The 19152-nt window shown below is 49.5% G+C and overlaps 1 protein-coding gene across 3 annotated transcripts in view; it reads left to right on the top strand.

Moving 5' to 3' along the window:
- The window catches only part of PREX1 (phosphatidylinositol-3,4,5-trisphosphate dependent Rac exchange factor 1), a 204038-nt gene that overhangs the window by 79199 nt on the left and 105687 nt on the right, over positions 1-19152 (top strand). For all 3 annotated transcript variants that reach the window (XM_034947457.4, XM_034947458.3, XM_055104985.2), the window contains exons 2-4: positions 1631-1702; positions 4347-4469; positions 14803-14907. In XM_034947457.4, the coding sequence (XP_034803348.1) occupies positions 1631-1702; positions 4347-4469; positions 14803-14907 (300 nt within the window). The remainder of the gene's footprint in view (positions 1-1630; positions 1703-4346; positions 4470-14802; positions 14908-19152) is intronic.

Raw genomic sequence — 19152 nt, 5'->3', positions numbered from 1 at the left:
CCCCAGCACTATCTTGGGCTGTCCCCGCCATCTCTCTTGCACTCAGAGATCTCCCTAGACAAGCGTGGTGAGATGAGACAGGCCCCTGCAGCCCATGTCTTAATCAGCCTGCACCTGGGCTCTGTGACAGGGAGACCATGTGCTCACCTGGAGCAGCCCCCGTATGGACCCCCAATCTGTCATCCGTCTTGGCAGGGCAGGTGACTGATGGGCCCCACAGTTCCCCGTGGCCCTGTGGCTATGACAGCACCATGAATTCCTTTTCCCAGGGGTCTCCATGTGGCTGCTTCCAGGTTAGCCTACAGCCAGATCCCACATCCTGGAGTTCAGGCAAACCAGGCAGAGGTGGCTGTGGTTGCTGGGCCTCGGTCTCCCTTAGGTGCTGACTCTGCTGTCTCTCCTTTCCCCAACATTTATCCCTGTGACTCTCTCAGCCCATACGTGTGACCCCTCGGCAGCTCTTCTTTCTGCCACTTTTCTACCCACACCACCTGGTGCCAGGCCACCGTCATCTCTTGTTGGCACCATTGCACCCTACTGCCCTGGTCTCCCCACTTTTACGCACAACCCCTAAAATCCAGTTCCTTGCAATAACAGAGGGCTTTTTCACCAACACTTCAAAACTGGGAGACTTTTCTTTTGAAAAAAAATTCTAATTTCTGGCTTCATTAAAAACCACAACAACACCCAAATCCGAACCTCTGGTGGTCCTGGGCCTGCGGCCTCCCCACGTGACCCCACATGAATGGTGCACCCTCGGCTCCCGCAGCCCCTGTCACTCCTGCCCTGGTGTCGTCACACTCATCTGCTGCGTCTTACAGAGGAGAGACGTGATTTGTCTGTTCCAAGCCCCTGAAAGGGTGGTAGAAGGACCATGGTCCATTCAAACAGTACATTCCTGGCATCTGCAAGGAAGCTTCTTGTGAGATGATCTGGAAGGATCTCTGAGCTATATTAAGTAGAAAATCCAGGTGCGGATCATCCAGTATACGTTGCTATTTTTTGGTGTGTAAAGAGGTTAAAAAAAAAAAGGAATAGATGTGTATGTGTGTGTGTTTGTTTTTGCATAGATTTTTTGGAAGAATACCCAAGAAACTAGTAGCTGGGGTTCCTGTAGGGGTTGGGGAGGGACTAGATGGTTTGGGGCTGGGGTAAGGAGAGAGACTTTCTGTGTTTTTGCCATTTTATATTTTTGACTTTTGAGCCATGTGACTGTGTTATTACTCAGAGGTTAAATTGTAAAGCAAAGTAAAAAAAAAAATTGAAAGGGGAAATGAATTAGAGTCTGAGAGGCGCCCCTGGGTGAGGAAGCAGGTGTGTATCTTTTTGGGCCAAAGGTTCCTCGAGGGCAGGGGCTTTGAGATTTTCTCTGCTGTATCTTCAGGGCCCAGTGCAGGGCCTGGCGTCGTAGGTGCACAGTACACCCCTGGTGACCGTGTGGGAGTGAGGGCTGCTCCAGTGTGTTTAAGGTGTAAGCAGAGCACGTTTTTCCTCGTCCTCTGCCTGTGTCCCTGGACTCGTGGTACCTCCCAGATCCTAGTTGGCATTTGAACTTGAGAGCCTTCTGTAGGGCCGTCCATGGGAGAGCTGGAGACGCGGACACTCACCTCTCTCTGCTTCTCTCCTCCAGGCATTCCTGCATCGCATCCGGCAGAACGTGGCCGACTCAGTGGAGAAGGGCCTCACGGAGGAGAATGTCAAGGTGTGGACGCTGGGGCTGGCCCCTGTTCTAGAGCATCTGTGTTGCTTTGTGCCTTGCTCTTCCCGTGCGATGCTCAGAGAGTGTGCATGCAGGGGGAGACGCATCACCCGCTGGCTGCTGGCCACCAGCTTTGCCCTGCCCCAGCTTGCTCCCTTCAGCCCCTGGAGGCCTCTTGTCCTGTGAGCAAGCTGTGCTTGGTGGATGTCAGCAGGAATTTTTAGCCCCGGGCCCCACTTTCCAACCCAAGACTTTCCCTCTGTGCTCAGTGTGACCCCCCAGTCTTCCGGGCTCCTCGTGTCAGGCCCTCTGGCTTGGAGCCAGTGGAAAATCCTCTCCCAAGTGCCCCCGGGAGCCTGGCACCTCCAGTCCCTCTCCTGGCAGTCCCGACCCCCGCTCCTGCCCTGGGCATCCAGTGTCCAGGCAGGGCTGATGAGTAATTGGGTCCAGTTTGGCCTTGGCCATGGCTCTGGGGAGTTTGAGGAGGAGATCAATAGGCCTTCTGTGTGCATGGCTCAGCCCCAGCCTGGCTCTCCAGGCCTGGCTTTCTGTGTGACCTCACTCTCTGAGCTGCCTTTCAGGCCTCGGGGCTCTGAGGGTCCTGGTGTCCAAGGTGCCCAGTATTTACAGCACACAAAGGACTCGGTCATAGAAGACATTCCCCCCAAACGCCCTGATTAATCTGGACGGTGGCCTTGCATGTTGACAACTCTACACCGAATTATTTGCATAAGAAAGCTGAGTCTTAGAGATGTCAAGGACTTGCTCAAGGTCTCTGCATGGCTCGTCCTGGGGGTGGGGTGGGGTGTGTGTGTGTGTGTGTGTGTGTGTGTGTGTGTGTGTGTTCACGCACTGGAATCTAAACTCTATGCCTGCATTCATTTATTCACTCATTCATTCAGCAAATATGGCTGAGCACCTCCTGTTTATTCCACTTATTTATTACACTGTTTGTTATAGTTTATAAATTATTTATTATAATTTTAAGCTGTGACTTATTACAGTTTATAAAAAATTACCTTTTTTTTTTAATGAGGTAGAAGTCTCATATGGTAAAGGGTGCAAACCTTAGTGCTGAATGCAGTGCGTGTCTACGTACGAATGCACCAGTGTACCATGAAAGCAAATGAAGGCAGAGAGCATTTCCCAGCCCCAACTGCCCACTCTGGGTCCCCCTCAGTCAGTCCTCCCTCCCTAAAGGTAATCCCTGGTTCCTAGTACCATGGATTGGTTTTGCCTGTTCTTGAAATTTACATTAAAGTGAGCTCTTTCATGTCCCTGCCTGCCTCTGGGATTTGCCCGTGATGTTGTGTGTAGCTGTGGTTCACTCTTTTTCATTGCTGTGTGGTGTTCCATTGTATGAATGCAACACAGTTTACTTACCCATTCTCCTGTGGATGGATATTTTAGTTATTTCCAGTTTTTGGCTGTTAACAACTATTCTTAAAAAAACATACAATCATGAGGCCCAGGCGAGGTGGCTCACGCCTGTAATCCTAGCACTTTGGGAGGCTGAGGCAGGCAGATTGCCTGAGCTTAGGAGTTCGAAACCAGCCTGGGCAACACGGTGAAACCCTGTCTCTACTAAAATACAAAAAAAGTTAGCCGGGCATGGCGGCATGCATCTGTATTCCCAGCTACTCAGGAGGCTGAGGCAGGAGAATTGCTTGAACCCTGGAGACGGAGGTTGCACTGAGCCAAGTTTGTGCCACTGTACTTCACACTCCAGCCTGGGCGACAGAGCGAGAGTCCGTCTCTAAAAAAGAAAATAATAATAATAATTTAAAAAATACAATCATAAAAGACTCAAGAGAGGCAAAGTAATAATAATAATTGCTCATTGTGGGGTCTGTCCTGTACATTGCAGGAAGGGTTAACAGCATCCCTGGCCTCTGTCTACGAAACACCCCTTTTCCTCCCAATTTGTGACAACCAAAAATGTCCCTTGACAATTGCCGCATATCCTGTGTGTGTGTGTGGCGGGGTGGTGGGTAAAATTGCCCCTTGTTGGGAACAACTGATCAGAAGGTTAAATTCTAAAATGTAGGATTGCTGGGTCAAATTGTATTAGTGTTTTACACTTTTAGATTGATGTGGGGGAAACAGGGTATCTCATATATTGTTTGTGAGAGTTTAGACAGTGTATTTCTAACCTCCTTCCTTATTGTGTTTTCTTCTACCACGTCATTTTAATGAGTGCATGGAAATATACTTGTAATTTCAACATCGTCCTGTAGCTGGACACAGCAGTTGTGTCTGACTGTGATGAATGTCTGCATACTAAATGTGGAGCTGCTTGCAAGACTTTGACCTTGAGAATATTATTTTATCTGAGCCTTGGTTCTTCATCTGTAAATTGGGCATAACAATAGTTTCTATCTCACAGATTTACAGTGAGGATTGGATTCTATGAATGCGTATAAAGTTCTTAACACAGGATTAGTCACTAATTCTGATTATAGTAAATAAATATTGGTAATATTTCTGTTATTACAAAGATTTCTATTAGTGGTAAACCAGTTCTGGTGTTTGAGAGTTCTTCTTTGACTACAATGTCACCCGCACCGAGTTTTGTATTTTTTCAGTGCTTGGCTTTGCTCTCCCTCCGAGCCTTAACGCTGTCCTCTGGCCTCTCTTTTCCTCACAGGTCCTGTTCTCGAACATCGAAGACATCCTGGAAGTTCATAAGGATTTCTTGGCCGCCTTGGAGTATTGTTTACACCCGGAGCCGCAGTCTCAGCATGAACTTGGGAATGTTTTCTTAAAATTCGTGAGTACTATGCCACTGCCCCTGGTGGACTCTAGTTTTTGAGAAGTGGGCTTCTCCCTGGGTCCCTGCCCCAGCTTCCTCTGTAGGCCTGTCTGGGAGATGGGGTAGCAAGGTGGGCAGGTGGGCCCAGTCTGCATCCCTGGAACTATGGGAAGTAGGTCAGGCCCAGCAGGCTGTGGGCATTTTTAGTGACTCTCCTTTCCCTCAGCTCCACGTAGAGGGTGGGCCCTCACTGAATGCATGTGTCCTGGAGTCCTGTGACCTCCTGGCCTGGCGGGGCCCCTCTGCCACAGTGACCATCAGAGGTAGCTAGTGGCCAAGAAGAGATGGACTTGGCATCAGACAGACCTGGGTTTGAGTCCCGGCTCAGGCACCCACTGGACAGTAAGGGTGTCTGATCCTGGGGTGCCCCGATGGGCTGTTGGTCAGAGAGGCTGACGCTTGTTGCAATAGCCTCTCTCTTCCTGCAAGATTACTAACGCATTTGGAATTGTGGGTGGTAGGCTGGAAGAAGGAAGGCAACTGCTTTTCCATACCCTCTTTTTCTGTACTACCTGGGACCCCCCTCACAGACAGAAGAACCCAAGCTAGCCTCACGGGCACGAGATGTGAGCCAAACTCCTTTGCCTCTCTGAGCCTCTATTTCCTCCTGTAATTGCAAAGTAGGGACAATTCTGTCTACCTCCTAAGGTTGATGGCCAGACTCAGAGGTAAAGCAATCGGGTAGAGAGCGTAGAGCAGAGCTTCTCAGCTGGGGTGATTCTGGCCCCCAGGGGACAATGGGCAATGTCCAGACACATTTTTGGTTGTCCCAGCTCTAGAGTGCTACTGGTTTCTAGTAGGTAGAGGCCAGGGATGCCACCAAACATCCTATAATGCACATGACAGCCCCGACAACAGAGAATCATCTGACCTCAAATGTTAGTGGTGCCAAGGTGGAGAAACTTTGGTGTATCAGCACTCGGCCACTGTTAACTATCGTCGTCATCATCATCATCATCATCATCATCATCATCATCATCACTAACTCACTTCTCCAAGGGATCACATCTGAGTGGCCAGAGCCTAAGATGATGGAGCTGTGTGACTTTGCCCTCGGAGGGCAATGGGGGGCAAGTCTCATGTGCGATCAGACGTGCAGACTACCCCAAGATGCAGTCATTCAGCCAAGGGCCAGCCACTCTCTACGTGAAAGTGAGGGCAAGGAGAGCTTCTGGCCAGGCTGCTGAGCCACTCATGAACTGTGGTCCTCTCAGCAAGTTGACTGATCTTGTCTGTGCCTCATTGTCCTTTTACCCATAAACGGGATAAATCCAGGACATTGTGAGGATTAAGCAAGATAATACAAGGAGCCTGCTCAGTGCAGCTCCTGGCACAGTAAGTGCTCAATAAATGTCGACGTTATCTTCCTTTTCACATAGCAGATGCTTCTCCATCTTTGGAATTGGACAAATAAGAGCACAATGGGGCGCAGGTGGGCTGGGTGCTAGCGGAGGGCATTGAGCAGAGGAGGGAAGTGGTCCACAGGCCCTTTGGCTGCTGTGAGGGGGAGTAGCTGTGGAGGGAGAACTGGAAGCTGGGAGACATCTAAGAGGTTACCCCACCAAGTGAGATGATGGTGCCTCGGACCAGCATGGTAGCAGTGGAGATGGTGAGAAGGGGCAAGTGGCCACAGTGTGCAGTAAAGGTGTTTGAATAGGAAAATGAAAAGGATGGGAGGGACAGTCTGCCCTTTGGGTTCAGAGGAGACAGGAAGTGCTTTTTCTCTGGAGCCAACAGCCAACGTTCAAATCCCTGTTCTACTGCTCGCTAGCCCAGTGACCTTGGGCAAGTCCTTTCACCTCTCAGGGCCTCAGTCTCCAACTCTATAAAGTGGGGGTAACAACAATTCCTGCTGCAGGGGGCTGTCATGAGGATGAATGACCTGGTTCAGCACCGAGCTAATGCTGCGTGTCAGCTGTGAGTGTTACTCTGGCCTGCTTCCTGGAGGGGGTGGGCTTGGGGCTGGCTGTGATGTCATGATCCGAGCTTGGGTAGGATTGTCTGTACTTAGCAAAAGTGGGAGAAAGGGTCCTCAAGGTGCACTGTCCAGTTTGCCAAAAGCCCTGGCCCCCCTCATTCCTTTGGCTTCTCTGCCTGAGCCCCAGAGGCTGTGGGGAAGTGGGTTTAACTCGCTTGTCAGTGAGGAGCCCTGGACCCTGAGGACACAGCGGGGCTATTCTCACCTCTCTCTTTCTGCAGGATTCCTGACTTGCTCAGAGATGCAGCGGAGGGCTGGGGGGCTGGGGACGGGGAGTTCAGTGTGCATGAAGCAACCTCTTTTCCGTGTCCTCTCTTCTGCTACCTGGGACCCTCCTCATGTAGCCTCATCAAACTAGGCACCTGGTGAAGGCTGCACTTACCATCAGAGTCATGACATGTGGAGGGTGGATGTTTAGGCCTTTGTGGGAAGTTTTTCTGTGCTGGGGCCTTCCTGGCATCCACCCTGGGCCTGGGAGATCAAGCATTTTAGAGCCCAGCTGCTCGACTTTGCATCCTAGCTCTGCTACTTCCTTGCTCTGGGATCCTGGGAGAATGACCTTACCTCTCTGTGCCTCAGTTTTCTCATCTGTAAAGTGGGTATCACAAAACTCACGTTCTAGGGCGGTTGAGAGAATGAATGACGTTGGTAGAACCTGGCACATAATAAGTGCTCAGGAATTGTTTCTCACTTGGGTAACGTGCGCATCTGTTCACGTGATCCAGCGCTTTCTGGCACCTCCCAGTCTTCTCTGGAGTGTGACTTTGTGCAGGGTGCCCAGACCTGGGATCACTGAGCCCCATTCCAGGCGATTTATCATGAGCCCCCCTGCGGGGGCTCCCGTCCTTCCAGCCTCGCAAAGCTGCTGTGATGCCCGGGCACAAGGATGAATGTCGGAGGCTTTGACAGAGATGAAGTATTTTGGAGATTGGTTCTCCCCTGAGCCAACAGAGAGACCTGCTGGAAACATCAGTCAGGTGTCTTCAACCTCTCTCCCAGCACCCTCCAAAGGTTCCTGCCTCATTGGAATAAAATCCCCACACCCCGCCAGGCCCTGTTCATTCCTTGGAACTCGCTCCCCTGGCTCTAGCCGCACAGGTCTCCTCGCTGTTCCAGAACATGGCAAGCCCATTCTCACCCCAGGCCGCCTCCTCTGCTGGACCAGTTCCCTCAGACATCCCTGCGGCTCTCTCCCTTCTTGCCTTGAAAGCTTTTTGGAAATGCCATCTTCTCCGCAAAGGCCTCCATGCCCTCCTGTTTAAGTTGCTGCACTCCTGCCCTTCCGCGCCCCTCCCCTACTCTGTCATTCTCAACAGAACAGTCCGCATCGCCCTTTGACACATCGGATCTTTTGCCCCTTTTTGCTTATTGTCTGTCTCTCCCTAGAATATAAACAACATGAGGACAGGGACTCTGTCATGTTCACTGCTCTGTCTCTGCATCAGAAATAGTCCAGCCCCTTAGCCGGGCATGGTAATGTGCACCTGTAGTTCTAGGTACTTGAGAGGCTGAGGTGGGAGGATCGCTTGAGCCCAAGAGGTTGAGGCTGCAGTGAGTTGAGATCATGCCGCTGCACTCCAGCCTGGGTGACAGGGTGAGACATTGTCTGAAAACAAATAAAACAAAACAAAAAATAAAATAAAAAAAAATCGATCCCCAAGCTCACTTGCCCTCTGGACATGCAAGCAAACTGAGAGAAAGGTTAAGCTCAAGGTCACGACTGTGCCAGCCGCAGAAGTGGGCTTTAGGCCATCCTAAGGGCTAAGCCAGTGTTCTTCAGTTCAGCTCACACGCTAAGTTTGTAATTTTTGCTATATCTGAGTATTCTTTGTATTATTATTTGTTTAATGCTTTAAACAATTGATTCACTTATCGTTTGAACCCGGGAGGCAGAGGTTGCAGTGAGTCGAGATTGTGCCACTGCACACCAGCCCCTGCAACAGTGTGAGACTCCGTCTCAAAAAAAAAAAAATTGATTCACTTAACAAAACTTCAGTGAACTTATTTGAAAAGAGAAATTTGCATCATCATTGAAAATAGAAAATGAGTGCTATAAATAGAAGGTAATTGTCAAAATAAATGCAGTAGAAACCAAACGGTATTACCGCATTCTATCTAGAAACTCTTAACTACTTGAGCCTTTCAGCCTGAGGCTGCTTACATCACACCAGCTAAGACCCTCCTTGAGCTAACTGGGCCTATTGAAAAAGGAGCCAGCGTTCTCAGTGTGTGATACAGTGTTTTTTAATTTAAAATCATCTTTTTAATTAAAAATTAAAATTATCATGCCTCTTCCTGCCTGCTCACGGAGGATAGGTTGAGTCAGTCTGTCTCAGGAGTTTTAAAGGCCACACCTCTGTAGGTTGGGTTTCTGGAAGCTGGCGATTTGCACACAGGTGGGCCCTTGGAAGCAGCTAAAGGAGAGGTTGCAGAGGCTCCACCGCAGCCACTGATAGTCCCATCTGGAAGGAACTCTGGAACTAGGATAGCTCTTCAGATTATGCACAATTGCAGCAAGTGGGCAAGGCCTTTGCACCCTTGTTGCCCAGTGGGCTGTCCTCAGGAGTGGGTGTACTGCCTCAGACAGGTGGCCCTCTTAGGCTGAAGGCAGCTCTAGGAGAGGGCCTTAGCTGAGGGTCATTGTCAGCCAGCACTCCCAGCACCTGGGGTAAGGGGTGTCTCTGTCTCTGTGACAGGCATTTGAGGAGTGCACCATGGCATCCACTGCAGCCCCAAAAGAAAGAGGTGCTGGGTCCACTCTCCTTCCCAGGCTTGTTTACTCCATTTACTCCCTGCTTGGAAACATTTTCCCATGGCCATGGCAGCATCTGGGCTGGTGAGATGCTAATTGGGAACAGAGCTCTTGCAGACAGGCTCTCCAGGAGAGGAAGGGGCCCTGGCCCACAGTCCAGCCTGCTAGTGTCACCTAACTGATCAGATGGGGGAAGAGTCCCTCACCCCCTTTCCCCAAAACCCAACCACTAACTACTGAGTTTATCATAAACTAGCACTGAGTGGACATTTTCTTTGTGCTGGGTCCTGTTCTCTGTGCCTTACAGGTATGCATTCATTAAAACTTCACAACACTCTTTAAAGGTGGTTACTATTATTGTACCCATTTTACAGATGAGGAAACCAAGGCCTAGAGAGATTAAGTTATAGGGCAAGCTTACAGAGCTAGGAAGCATCAGAGCCAGGATTTGAGCTGACACAGTCAGGCTGTAGAGTCTGTGTTTTTTACTGTCTTATGTGATGAGGTCTCCTGAAATACATAGTAAGCATCTCCTGTGTGCCAGGCTCTGCACTAGACCCTGGGGATGCTGTACTAAGTAAGACAGACTTGCTCCCTGCTGCCACGCAGCTCGTAGGTGGTAGAAACAGAGGGTAATTTAACAAATGAGGTCATTTCAGATGCCAGTGCAGACTGTGAAGAACATAAAATGCAGATGTGGTAAAGAGTGACTCTGCCTGAGGTTGCTTTCAATCGGGAGGTCAGGGCCAGGGCTGCTAGATTTAGCAAATGAAAACAAAGGACACCCAGGGAAATTGGAATTTCAGGTAAACATCAAATAATTTTTTAGTGGAACCATGTCTTATGGAATATTTGAGACATACTTATACTAAAAAAATATGTGTCTGAAATGAGCATTCACCTGGGCATCCTGGGATTTATTTTGTATCTGGCAACCCAAGGGTGGGATGGCCTTGGTGGGTTGGAATGGGATGATCTTGGGGAGGGTGGTCTGGACCAAGGTGAGAAAGGGCAGAAGCCCTGAGCTGGGAGCAAGCTTAGCTCATTTGAGAGAAGAAGGGAGACTGGCGTGGCCAGAGCAGAGTGAGTGATGGAGAGAGTTTGAGGGTGTCATAGTGGGGGCAGGGCAGATCCTGTAGGGCTTTGCGTGCCGAGGTGAGGACTGTAGATCTTATTCTGAGTCAGTGAAAGCCATTGCAGGTTTTAAGCACGGGAGTAGTGTGGTCTGATTTCTGTTTTAACCCCCCTCTCCCCACAGCTGTGTGGATGGGTAAATAAGTTGGGGAGACTGTTGAGAAACTGAGACCTGATTCTCACTTCTCTCCTCCCCACTGGAGAATATGTCTGCATGGGCCAGCTCCTTCCCTCTTCTGGGTCTTAGTCTTGCTGGCTGTGAAATGAGTGGTTTGGAGCTGATGGTCTCTGTGGAGCCACTGTCACCTGGGTATTGTGGACAGCAGCTGCCACCTCTCACAATCCTTGAGCCTTTCCTGGGGGTGAGCTCCCCTCCCCTGGCTGTTTCCAGCCAGTAGCTGTCCCCTTCTCCCCCCAAACCCACAGCCACATGTTCCGTACCCACCACATCTGGGTATGCACAACTGTCCGTTTCTTCCTGGCAAAGCAATCAGAGCCCCATGTCCGGCCTCCAGGAGGAAATGGAACACTTGGACTCTGAGCTGTCAAGAGCAGCGTTTCCGTATTTGCAGGGTCTCAGGCCTGAGATGCAGCTGGGGTCAGGCTGGATGAAAGGACACGGGCGTGATTGAACTGGGCACGGTGCTGCAGAGGGGATGTTGTCCTTTGCTAAATTTAACTTCTCCAAGCCTCAAGCGTTGGGCCCCTGCCCTTCCCACAGGCTGAAGGAGAGGAAAACATTGCAGACCGTGTCGTAGAAGGGGGCTCAGGGGATGAGGAATGACAAACCAGTGGTGAGCTTGTTACCCCCTCTCCTGCACCTGTGGCAGACATCGCTAATCAATCACAGCATTCTGTCTCTAGGCTTCCTGTGGGGCCCCAGAATCCTCCTCACCAGTGTTCCAGCTGGCACTACCCAGTGACTGGGGTTGGTATGTGGGAAGAAACCGATTTGTCCCTGCTTTCTGGCCCAGTCCCTTCCCTTCATCTCTGTGGAGATGGACAGAGAGACCCTGTCACCTCACTAAGATTTGGGTCCATGTCTTTCATTTTCTGCCTTTAAGAGTGTGCATGTATCAAAACTGTCTTTGCTGTACGTGACAGAAACACCAGTTCAGATAGGCTTAAACAAATACAGGACTTTACTGATGCATGTCAGTGAAATTGTTCAGGAGTGTAGGTCGGCTTCAGGCATAGCTAGATCCAGGACTCCGTATGATGATTTCAGGACCAGGTCTTTCTCTGATCTCAGGCTCTGCTTTTATCTGTGCAGTGCTGATTTCACTCTTGGAGAATGGGAGGGGCTTATGGGGTGCATGCCTCACATGGTGGCAGGGGTTCAACAGCAGCTCAAAGAGAGTTTCTCTTCCCAGTGATTCCAGCTCGAGTCCTTGCGGGCTCTCGCGGCCCAGCTTGGGTCACATGGCCACTGTTATTAGGACAGGGAACTCTGATTGGTTTTGTCTGGGTCATGTGCTCACTTATGGTCCCTGGGGTGGGGTGGGACCAGCCTGGGAAGAAGCACGGAGCTGGTCTGAGGGGCCTTTAGCCTCTCCGTTCCTCCTTCTGTTTTCTTGCTTTCATTCATCAAATAGTCACGATACCTGCTCTCTGCCAGTGGCTGCTGACCCCATTGACATCACAGCAGTGACCTCAACAGATGCAAACGCCGTCCCCATGGAGCTGACAGTCCCAGGAGATTCAGGGGAGAAGGACAGTGCACGAATGAGATGTAAAACATCCTGGGGTCAGGGACCATCATAATTCCCAAAATCTGCCTGGGACCCTCCCGATGCTTTCCCTAAACCCACGAGTCTATCCGCTGCCTTCCTCCTGACTCTGCCTGTCTTTTTTTTTGCTGTCAAAACCTTCCCACCTACTGCCCTACCCTGTTCAATAAAAAAGGTAATGAAGTTTCTGAAATAATCATGCTGGTGATAATAGCAACAACATTATTAAGCAATAATAATACTAGTTAATATTTAGTGAACACTTACTATGCACCATTGGAAGTCCGTTAATATAAATTCACCTGCCAATCCTCACAACACCATTATGGTAATGATATTGTTGTCTGTACTTTATAGATGAGAATGCAGAGGCCAAGAAATGTTACTTGTCTTGACCAAGAGCTGGTGACCGGGAGACTTGGGCTATGAACCTAGACGGTCTGGCTGCAGAACTTCTCCTTGGCACTTACAGGGTTGATGCTGATAGTGGTTGGTGAGAGTGGTCATGGGGGCTTTTTATGTCACTGCAAGTCTTCTCTGCAGGAGCAGGTTTCCAGACAGGCCAGTTCCTGTCACCTACAACAAAATAGTTGTTCTCTTTCTTCCTCTTCCTCTTCCTCTTCCCTGCAGCCTGCATCACCACAGTCTGCAGCTGAAATCCTGGTTCCAGGTGTGTCCAGCAGCCCCCACTCACAAGGTTTTACCTATGGCTGGGTGATCCCCTGCAGCTCAGACATCTACTCACCCAGCTCTTTTGGCCTTGATGGTCCCTTAGGCCCATTTGAGACAAGTGGGAATAGAAAAAGGTCTGCTTGGGCAGTGTTGGGGGTGCTGGGGTCCCCTCTTCTCCTTCCTTGCCATGTGTTGGCATCACAGTGGACTGCAGATACTTGATGAGTGAGTGGTGGTTTGTGACTCAGTGCATGTGTCCATGTGCATGCTGACATTGGTGGTGGTGTTTGGAGCATGTAGTTTGCATGCTGTAATGCTTGAGATCATTGTGTGGTTTCTTGGAATATGCATCAAGATTGTGTGTCTTGTGGTATGTGTGTGTGTATGGGGGTGCACTGTGGGTAATTGTAACATGGTTTGTCTGATATTTTCCCCCATTGATCCATGTTTGTTGATTGTGTTTATGTTTGTTGTTAATACTTGTAGAGTACTTTGAAGTATTGTGTGGTATTGAAGTATTGTGAAGTATTGTGTGCCAGACACCGTTCTACTCATTTCACATATATTAAGTTATTTCATCCTCCAGCATCCTAAGTGTTGAAGGTCAGTTATGATGTTCATTTTGCAGGTGAGGAAACCAAGGCCTAGGGAGGAGAAGCACTTGCCCAAGGTCACCCTCTACTTAGGGAATGTGGAACTGGGTTTCTGGAGTCACTCTGTGCCTTCAGTATTCTGGTGCAGTGCCCTTGGGATGCAGCTTAGTCTAGATTTGTGGCTTGAAATTTGTACCCTGGGTATTTGCCTCCCACTCCCATCCCTACCCTATGCCATGACCTTGAGCTGACACTGTCACTGGGGTTAAGGGAGTTTGAGTCCTGGTTCTGCCACTGCACTAGCGGCGAGACCCTGGGGAAGCAACTTTTCCTTGGTTTTGTCATGGGTATGTGAGTCTGTTACAGTAGTTACCATGTAAGGCTGTTGTGGGGAATGAGTGAGTTCACCCCCATTCCAGGAGAGCAGCGTGCAGCCTGTACTACATGCTGGGCAGCCTGTACTATGTGCTGGGCAGTCTGTACTACGTGCTGGGTATGTACTCTGTGTTAGCCATCAGCACTGACCTGGGCACTTTGTGGCTCAGGGTGTCTGCTCAGACGATGCACACAGAGCCCCCAGAGTGAGCTGGGGTGGGCTGGGGATGCCTGTTAATTCTAAACCCATCCTCCCTTCTCTTTGGTTTCCTATTTCCTGCAGCCTCCCATCGGAAGGCCATCTGGGGGCTTGTTTAGAAACAAGATGAGCTGCTTGCTTTGTGGACCCACCTCTTCCTTCCTTAGCTTGTTCGGGTCTCTTGCACACCCCCATCCCTAGCTCAGGATTGAGGCCTTGCAACCCTTCCTCCTCCAGTGACCTCACCCACGCCATCCTTGTTTAGGGTTTGGCGGGTTCTGTGAACCATCTGGAACCAAGAATGCTCCGTTGAGAGCTTCCTGCTAAGAAGGCTCCTGTCTCTTCCAGTACGGGAAACCCTGACTGATGGTTCTGGACCTAGTGACCCACAGGTGACCTTTAGTCTGGAAGGAGTCCATCTTTGGGCTCAGGGGCATCTGGAGGTCAACAGAGCTAGCCCCCAGCCATAACAACTCTGACTTAGGGTCTTTTATTAACTCTACCTTACGGATAAGGAGACCGAGGCACAGGGAAGTCAGGTAACCTGCCCAGGTTCACAGGAAATACAGAGCCATGGTGCAAGCCCAGGCTGCTCTTCTTGAGTCTATGCTCTTGACCCCCAGTCCACACTCCTTCCCAAAAAGTTATTCAGGCCCCTGAGTGCAGACCTGGGGCAAGAGTGGAGGCTGGGAAGCTGGTAGTGAGTGGAGCTGCTTTACCTGAGATACCTCCTGCTGTAGCTTCTCCTGGGTCAGGGTAGTCCTTACCCCTACCCTACCAGCCCAGTGGTCAGCATGTGTCAGGGCACCTGCCTGCTACCATGACCTGCTTCCCACAGGCTCTGTCCTTGTCTTGCAGAAGGACAAGTTCTGCGTGTACGAGGAGTATTGCAGCAACCATGAGAAAGCCCTGAGGCTGCTGGTGGAGCTGAACAAGATCCCTACCGTGCGCGCCTTCCTTTTGGTAAGTTGACCCGTCAGCCCTGGTGCTCCCTTGCACTCGGCCTCATCCTTGGGGAATCTGGGCACAAGAGGACTTCATGCTGCCCCATGGTGCCAAATCCTTTCCTTGGCTGGGGTAATCTCCTGCCTAAAGCAGGGATCGCCAAGCCTTTTCCATAAAGGGCCAGCTGGGGAATATTTTTGGCTCTGCGTACCATACAGTTTCTGTCACCACGACTCAGCTCATGCCATTGTAGCATGAAAGCAGCCCTAGAGAATGTGTAGAGGAGTGGGTGTGGCTGTGTGGCAATAAAACTTTATTTACAAAAACAGGCAGAGGGCCAGATTAGGGTTGACTTTGCCCATTCCTGGTCTAAAGTAAGGGTTCTAATAAAAATGGCAGCAAGAGTAGTAATTATTAATACTACTGTCATTATTATGATGGTTATTAGGATTACTAGTATTTTTAGGATTATTTAATTATAAATGAAAGAAAATCCAATTAAAACTGGCTTAAGCGGCCAGGTGCGGGGGCTCACGCCTGTAATCCCAGCACTTTGGGAGGCCGAGGCGGGTGGATCACTTGAGACCAGGAGTTCAAGACTAGCCTGGCCAACATGGTGAAACCCTGTCTCTACTAAAAATACAAAAAAATTAACTGGGCATGGCGGCATGTGCCTCTAGTCCCAGCTGTTTGGGAGGCTGAAGCAGGAGAATTGCTTGAACCTGAGAGGCAGAGATTGCAGTGAGCTGAGATGGTACCACTGTACTCCAGCCTGGGAGACAGAATGAGACTCAGCCTCAAAAAAAACAAAAAACAAAAAACCCAAAAACTGGCAGAAGCAAAACAACAACAACAACAACAACAACAACAACAACAGCAACAACAACAACAGAGGGATTTACTTTTCTGGGGAGTTTAAGACCTGAGAGGGCTACAGAGATGGCAGAGTCTGGGTGTTCAAATGATGTCATCAGTAATGTATGTCTCTTGACTCTCCTTTTCTCTGCTGTGGCTTTATTCCCAGGCAGGCTCTCCCAAAGTGGTAACAGGGTGGCCTCCAGCAGCTCCAGACTTACACCTCTGATAGCTGAGCAGCTTCAGGATAGAGAGAACTTCCCTTTCCCCATAGTAACAGCAAAAATCCTAGATCTGATGCTCGTTGGCTCAAAACCTTATCCCTGAACCAATTGCTGTAGACAGAGTAATTGGTGGTGGTGTTCTGATTGGTCACTTCTGGAGATGGAAGGTGGGGTCAGGTCTACCCATACAATAGAGCCTAAGGGTAGAGTGGATCCCTAAAGCAGTTGGTTTGCATTTCTGGGGATATTTGCGTTTGCATTTCTGGGTATATTTGCATTTGCATTTGGTCAGGAAAAACTGTAGACATCCATGATGGTCTTCCCTACACTTGTAGAGAGCCTCACTTATGTATAAAACGGATTGTCATTTGTGACCTCCTTTGAGCCTTTCAAACCACTATCTGTTGTGTATGAGTCAAGATAAACATTTGTCTGCTTTAGAGACATCTCAAAGGACAGTGGTTTGAACAAGGTGGGCTCTTATTTCTCCCTCTTGTTAACAGTGTGGGTGCAGACAGTCTGGGGCTGGTATAGTGGCTCCAGTGTCAGGGGCTAAGGCCCTAGGGTATGATGCTCATTGACCTGGTCTCAGATGACCTTTGACTACATCCTACTTCCAGGTGGTGGGGTGGAGGGAGGGCGGGAAGGAGAGCATACCCTTCTCCTTTTCAGGGCGTAACAGGAAGCTGCACACATCTCCTCCCCTCACGTCCCATCGGCCAGCACTCAGCCACATGGTCACCCCTAGATCCAAGGAAGGCTGGGAAATACAGGCTTTATTCTGAGCAGCCATGTGCCCAGCTAGAAATGTGATCACTGTGGAAGAAGAATACATCAGGGGACACTGCATAGCCTTTGTCACAGGTGATTTTGATGACTTCACAATATTAAGTGACTTTCTAGGGGTCCATCCTAGAAAAGTGGTTGAGCTTATCCTGGGTTTCAGTCCCAGTCTTTCACCTCTGAATCCCTTCTCATTCGGTCACAGACGTCTCTCCACCCCCATACTGTTTGTTTTCCCAATAGCACATACCGAATTCAGTACATAAAAGTAGAACAATTAACTAACATAGCATACGGAGTGTGAACCATGTTCCCAGAGTGCTAAACTATAAAATAATATTCCTAATTGCACTTCTCCTTCACTCAGTCTCCAACAAAGTAGTTCCAGAATTTCGATTCCAAATGTGTGTTTCCTTCACAAGTGAGTTCATGTTGCTTGGCCCGGCTCCAGTGAACATCTGAGGAAGGGCAAATTGGCAGACTGATTTACTGATTTCCATCTTTGTCTCAAGTGAATTAAGCTTTCAGGACTGTTGCTTTTCATAGCCGGTACCTACATCTTCACATTTCCATGTTTGCACTTATATTCATAAAATAGTCTGGGCAGAATGCAAAGATGAAGTCACGTTACTGCAAGACCCCACATGGACAGAAATGGCCATGTCTGCATTGACCTGTTGGCTTGCAGGCAGCACCACCCTGTGACAGTCCCTGCTGCCCAGGCTCTGGGCTCCCTGGCTGAGGGTCCCACCCTCTGACGGTATTCCCTCAGGTTCAGCTAGGTCCTGGGAAGCAGGAAGATGCCAGGAAGGTGTGTGCAGGGTGTGGGAAGGGAAGGGAAGGACTGACTTTTCTTTCTTTCCTTCCTTCCTATCTCAAGCAGTCTTCCTGGTGGGTCAAACTACCCTATTCCTAGCAGCAGCTGGGTGGGCCGGTCTGGGCAGGGGAGGATGCGTGGGGTGCCAGCACATGTGCCATCTGTCTCCCTCCTTGCTGGCGTCTCCCAGCTTTTGGCCACGTGCAGAAGAGCTGTCATGAGTCTGTTATGGGACATTAAGGCTTTGGGAACAGACAGAATCTGGCTTTCCATCCATGTTGTGCTGGGCACCAGCTGAGTGATGGAGAATGATGGAGTAGTGTCTTAATTTTTCTCTGCCTCAGTTTTCTTGTCTGTAAAATGGGGATGATTTATTCATTTACTCATCCAACAACTTCTTACTAAGCACCTATAATGCGGTAGGGATCATTCTAAGGGCTAAAGATCCGACATGAACAAGGCAAGAAAAGTCCTTATTCTCATAGAGTGGCCATTCTAGTCGGGGGAACTTCAATGATAACGTGATGTTAAATTCTCTGGAGGATGTAAAATAAGGGTGACAGGGTGTTTTGAGGAAGTTAGGATGGTGGAAGCTGTTTTAGATTGGTCTTTGGGAAAACTGCATCTTGGGTGACATGTAACCAGGGATGTGGAGGAAGTGAAGGAGAGAGAGGCAGGGGCTATGTAGCATTTCAGAGAGATAGATGACCTGCGTGTGCAAAGGCCCTGAGGTAGGAGTGTGTTTGAGGAATTGCAAGAAAGCCAAGGGTGACTAGAGTGAAGGCCATAAGGGGAAAAGCAGGAGGAGATGAGGTCAGAGAGATTGAAAGAAACCAGATAATGAAGGAGCATTTAGTCAATGGAAAGAGTCTGAAATTTTTTGTTTTGTTTTGTTTTTGCTTTTTGAGATAGGGTCTCGCTGCGTCACCCAGGCTGGAGTGTAATGGCATGATCATGGCCCACTGCAGCCTCGACATCCTAGACTCAAGCCATCCTCCCATTTAGCCTTCTGAGAAGCTGGGACTATAGTGTGCACCACCATGCCCAGCTAATTTTTAATTTTTTTGTGTGTGGAGATGGGGTCTTGCTATGTTACCCAGGCTGGTGTTGAACTCCTGGGCTAAAGCAATCCTCCCTCTTTGGCCTCCCAAAGTGCTGGGAGTACAGGTGTGAGTCACTCTGCCCAGTCCAAGTATGAGATTTTAAAAAAGCTTTTTAATTAAAGTGTAGCAACCATGCAGTAAGTGCACCCCCAGGATGACAAATGCTTACATATGCCTATAGCATGGAACCACCAAGATCGAAGAACATTCCCATCACTCCAGAAGGTTCCCTCTTGCCCATTCCCAGTCATGGCCCCCAGACCTCCAGAATCCCTCTGCTGACTTCTCTTACCAAAGCTTAGTTTTTCCTATTCTAGCATCGTCTATGAACGGCATCATTCAGGGTGTGTGTGTGTGTGTGTGTGTGTGTGTGTGTGTGTGTGTGTGGCGGCTTTTACGCAGCATGATGTCTGTAGGATCGCTCTGTGGGATCCCTTCACGTTGGAGCTCGTGGCTTTGCCTTAGAGAATGTTCCGTTTTA

Source organism: Pan paniscus, chromosome 21 (assembly GCF_029289425.2).
Source record: "Pan paniscus chromosome 21, NHGRI_mPanPan1-v2.0_pri, whole genome shotgun sequence".
Taxonomy (NCBI): domain Eukaryota; kingdom Metazoa; phylum Chordata; class Mammalia; order Primates; family Hominidae; genus Pan; species Pan paniscus.
Note: the sequence above shows the minus strand (reverse complement) of the source record. Positions and strands in the feature narration are given on the sequence as shown.